Source organism: Callospermophilus lateralis, chromosome 3, assembly GCF_048772815.1.
Source record: "Callospermophilus lateralis isolate mCalLat2 chromosome 3, mCalLat2.hap1, whole genome shotgun sequence".
Lineage (NCBI taxonomy): Eukaryota > Metazoa > Chordata > Mammalia > Rodentia > Sciuridae > Callospermophilus > Callospermophilus lateralis.
Window position 1 is genome coordinate 80191676 of NC_135307.1, and position 5426 is coordinate 80197101.

The following is a 5426-nucleotide window of genomic DNA, read 5'->3' on the forward strand; positions in this document are numbered from 1 at the left end:
TTTTAAACTCACTTTAAAGAGAAATTTGTGTTCCTGTCTACTTCATAAGATCAAAGATCCAAAAAGACAAGTGCGTTTATAGATCATAAAAACTAATGGAGAAAAACTTCTAAGAGCCTTAATGCTGAAAACACTCCTGGAGATATAATTTGTTTATAATTACACTATTTCTAAAGAATAGGTTAAAAGAGCAGTATAGATCACATCTTAGAGACTGTCTTATTACTTTGAAATGAAATTTTTCTCTCTTCCCTTTTCATTACATGCATACTTCCCAAATTTCAGAGTCCTTTTCAGATTTTCCTTTAAATTTTTTTATTTTATATATTCTGCAATTCTTGATCAATTTTATAATACTATATTTTCTATTTTCTGTGCCACTTCAGAACTGAGGTCTGATTATCCTCTTTAATTATATAATTAGGCATAACTTAATGTGCCTTTAATTATCCAAATACATCGTTTTCTATCTTTCAGAAAACATTTACTGTTCCCATCATGTACCTGTTGTGATTCTAAGTTTTGGGAAACACTGGAGAGAAGAAAGATGTAGTCTGTAACTTTATGGGGATTGTGGTCTAATAAAGGAGAACAAAACAACAAATTATGTCTGTAGTAAGTAATATAAAGAAATACATTTAATTTACATTTAAAATTTACTTTTAATCACTAAAATTATAATCTATTATTGAGTAGAATGAGCCAATATATTTTGAAATATCTTTCAGACATGGTGTTTAGGTATTCTCTACTTGTCAATAACATCTCTCATTTTTATTTATTTATCTCATACACTAAGCACTATAATGGGTAAGTGAAGAAAGGAAAGTAATATTAATATTTACTGAATATCTATATATGGAATACAAATATCCTGAATGCATGATTACAACCTTTAATTATTTTATCCCTACAACTTACCATAAGAAGTCAGTATTTAAATTTGTTCATCTGATAAATAAACTGAGGAGTAAAAGTTTAAGTACCTTGCCCAAAATAGCTTCTCAGTGGCTGAACTGTATACATTTTGGGTTTCTGAATCCAAAGTCCTTTTTCATTCTACTATGTTATGTTGCTTCCCTAAGTACAGTCAAGATTACAATGTAATGTCCTAAGTCCTTTCACAGATGTTTCAACAAAATATTGTTTATTACGCCACAGTGACCTTTATAGGTTTAAGCTTTCAGATCCTCCAAGGCAATGATTCTCACATTATCTTATTTTTCTCCCCCAGTGCTTCATTTAATAGAATGCAAATTCAGATGTTTATCTTTCATTGTAATATCAAATTGTTAGAGAAACTTCTAACACTTACTCATCTTTTCAATAGCTAAGGTGATGCAAACTGGTAATTGACAGTTCGTGGACCTGCATCTCTCTGTGGACCACTTTTTCATTGCATCAGAGAATCCAAATAACATAAAGTAAGAGCTTCTAGGTTTGGTAAACATTTAATAAACTTTGAAGATAAATGTTTTCCAGAGGTGGGGAGTAGGAAGGAAGGGCTTATTATTCGTAATAATCTTGTGGTCTTGATGGAGGCATGAGTTGAGAAAAGGTGAATAGCTTTCTCTGACTGAACTATGTGTTCTGAAGGAAAAATTGAAAGAACTTGGGGTTGAATCAATTTCCCATGTTGGCGAACCTATCTCATGAGGAACGTCACTGCAACTTCTCTGGGACAAAGCATATTAAATTCAGAGACAACTCTACATGGAACAGAACAACTCTGTATGATAACCAACAACTTCTCTGTGTGGTCACAAGGTCAAAATCTGTGGGCATAATAAGTGGATTTCTCCCCCACTTCCAGTTTCATTAAGGTACAATTGAAATACATATTAAATATATTATTGGTGAACAATGTTAGATTTTGATATGTATATACACATTGTAAAAAGATTGGCTCAATCTATGCTTATTTGTGATGAGAAGAACATTCCAGATCTACTTCTTAGGAATTTTCAAATATGCAGTACACATTTATTATAAACCACAATCACCACACTGTATAACAGATATACAAAATTAAGGATCCAAACTGAATATTTGATGAATATCTTCCCATTACATCTCGCCACCACACCCCATCCACTTCTGGCCCACCATAATAATCTCTGCTTCTACGAAGGTGATTTCTTATATATTATATATATAACTGAAATCTTTCAGTAATTGTCTTTCCATGTCTCTTTAATTTCCTTGGCACAATAACCTCCATTCTCATTCATGATGTCACAAAACTCAGAATATCCTTTAATACGGTGTAGAATTGTGTGTGTATGTGTGTTTGTGTGTGTGTGTGTGTGTGTGTGTGTGTGTGATCTATACAACGGTCAATGAACATGTCAGGTTGTCTCCATATATTATACTCTCTCAGCATATTATAAATAAGGCTGTGATGAATATAGGAAAATGTCTTTGGGGTATAATAATGTCACTAACCTTCATATATATGCCCACAAGTGGAAGTGTGAATTATATGGAAGATCTCCTATAATTTTTTTTGTTTCTGTTGATATTAGAGATATAATCCAGGGTTCTGTACATACTAAGCAAGTGCTCTATCACTGAGTTATATAATAGCCACTCTGTTCAATTTTTTTGACAAATCTCTAAACTATTTTCCTGAATTGCTGCTATCTTAAAGTCCAACTAACAGTGTACAAAGAATTTCTAACTTGATATCCACCCCAAACTTGTTATATTTTAACTTTGTGATAATAACTGTTTTAACAAGTATCAACTAATATTTCACTGTGATTTTAGTTAATACTTCCCTGATTCATTAGTGATGTTAAGCCTTTTTTCATATACTTGTTGATATTTAGGTTGGTTTAATGCTAAACTAAAACTAGGTTTTTATAACTTTGACCTTTCTCCTCCTGGTCTATTAATATACTTCTCATAATTTGCATTTTCTCCTGTTCTCCTTCAGGCAGTACCTCCAACAAAGCCAATGGATGGAGCAAATCATTCTGTGGTGTCGGAGTTTGTGTTCCTGGGACTCAACAACTCCTGGGGTATCCAACTACTCCTCTTTGTTTTCTCCTCCATGTTTTATGTGGCAAGCATGACAGGAAACTCCATCATTGTGTTCACAGTAGCTTCTGAGCCTCACTTACACTCTCCCATGTACTTTCTGTTGGCCAATCTCTCCTTCATTGACCTGGGTGTTTCTTCTGTCAGTTCCCCAAAGATGATTTATGACCTTTTCAGGAAGCGCAAAGTCATCTCCTTTAGAGGCTGCATCACCCAGATCTTCTTCATCCATCTCATTGGTGGTGTGGAGATGGTGCTGCTCATGGCCATGGCCTTTGACAGATATGTGGCCATATGTAAGCCTCTGCACTACCTGACCATCATGAGTCCAAGGATGTGCATCTTCTTTTTAGTGGCTGCCTGGGTGGTTGGCCTTATGCACTCAGTGGTTCAATTAGTTTTTGTAGTAAAATTGCCCTTCTGTGGCCCTAATGTGTTGGACAGCTTTTACTGTGACCTTCCTCGGTTCATCAAACTTGCCTGCACAGACACCTATGGACTGGAACTCATGGTCACAGCCAACAGTGGTTTCATCTCTGTGGGCTCCTTCTTCATACTGATCATTTCCTATGTTGTCATCATTCTCACTATTCAGAAACATTCTTCTGCTGGCTCCTCCAAGGCTCTGTCCACACTGTCAGCTCACATCACTGTGGTGGTCTTGTTCTTTGGTCCTTTGATATTTTTCTACACATGGCCATCTCCCTCCACACACCTGGATAAGTTCCTGGCCTTCTTTGATGCTGTTCTGACTCCTTTTCTGAATCCTGTCATCTACACACTAAGGAACCAAGAAATGAAGGTGGCAATGAGGAGAATATGCCGACAGTTAGTGAGTTACCCGAAGATCTCTTAAGTGATTGTATTTAGAACAGTCTTCTTTAAACACAGACATTCCTTGTTGATGATAAAACTCAAAGATAAGCCTTTCTTTGTCTACTCTCATTTGCTTATGCATGCTGATATTGAGGCCATTTTGTCTTCTAAATAGAAGGAAGGGAAAATCTCTTCTGAAAACAGAAGAAATCATATAGAAAATTATTTGAAAAGCATAGATTATGATAATTCTCAACCTCAATTCCTAAGGAATAATATATAAATGAAGTAAATTCATAGACGTATAGAAGAGGGCAGGCTACTTTAAAGCCTTTAGAACAGGGAAAATTTTCTCACTTGGTCTTTTTTCTCTTAAAAACAGCAATTGCCTCACATACAGGAATTTCTGGCTATATTTAAAGAGAGGACATTGAAACGAGCTTCTTTTGCTTTCTTGAAACTTGCAAACACTCCCTCTTGGTACTCTGCAAGGCTGTGCAAGGAGGTTAGACTCTCAAGAGCACTCACCCTAGTCTAATGGATAGATGGTGTTTTGATAGAAAGGTCAAAGCTATTTTTAGAAGGCCAAGAAGGAACTAAGAAAGCATTATGTCTTTTCTTGATTAGCATTATGCTACCCAAACCCATTCAATTTCCATTGCCCTTTTTATCCTACTTCCTTTTCTCCCATTTTGCTTAGTATATTTCTGTCTGAATTTCACCACATGGAAAGTTTGTGTGGTTTTTGGATGTGAAATTGATGAAACATTCACCTTTGGTTTGAAGATGGGTGTACTGTCCCCATGTTGCTTCTGGTATGCTGGCTCACCCTATGGAATGGAACAGCACCTAAGACTGTAGTTCCTATCTCCTACTGGTTCTCTCCCTGCAGTTCCTCCAAATCCTGAGCCAGATGCAAGGACATGATAATGATGAATGTCCCCAGGTTACACAGTTACCTGCATTATCAAAATCGGAAGTACCGAGTTAGGCGCGGTGGTGTATGCCTATAATCTCAGCAGCTCTGGAGACTGAGGCAAGAGGATACAAATTTCGAAGGCAGCCTCAGCAATTTAGCAAGGCCCTAAGAAACTTATCAAGACCCTGTCTCTAAATAAAATATAAAAACTGTTATGGATGGGCCTCAGTAGTTGAGTGTGCCTAGATTCAATCCCCAGTACAAAAAAAAAAAAAAAAAAGGAAGTTTTGAGAGACACAATACTGCTTTATCTTTGTTCTCTGTTTCATGTCCATTTGTCCTTCTGTCAGGCCAAAGCACATTTGGGCCAGTAAGATAAGTTGTTGAGAGACCAAAAAACTACCCAGAGACAGTATATGAGTCATAAGTTTTATTGAGGAAATGCTCACAGGGAAGGTTCAGTGATGATAGGCTGAACACATAACACCTCTGTGTCCCTTATGGAGCTTTCTCAAGAGGTACTTTGTCTACCTCATGGCATTTTATTTAGTATTGACTGGCTGGATGAGTGACATGTATCCTTTCCTCAGCACCTTCAGTTCTACACCTGTCCCCACTCAGAGAGGGGTTCAATATGTTAGGCTGCAGA

At 36.5% G+C, this 5426-nt stretch overlaps 1 protein-coding gene across 1 annotated transcript; it reads left to right on the forward strand.

Moving 5' to 3' along the window:
• Window positions 1–2956: 2956 nt before the first annotated feature.
• Window positions 2957–3898, forward strand: LOC143393952 (olfactory receptor 4F21-like). The gene has a single exon (XM_076848445.2). The coding sequence runs from the start codon at window positions 2960–2962 to the stop codon at window positions 3896–3898; it is 939 nt and encodes a 312-aa protein (XP_076704560.2). The 5' UTR covers window positions 2957–2959.
• Window positions 3899–5426: the final 1528 nt, after the last annotated feature.

Bases quoted from the DNA above. Each gene is read 5' to 3' on its own strand.
- LOC143393952 (XM_076848445.2), top strand. From the start codon at position 2,960: ATGGATGGAGCAAATCATTCTGTGGTGTCGGAGTTTGTGTTCCTGGGA.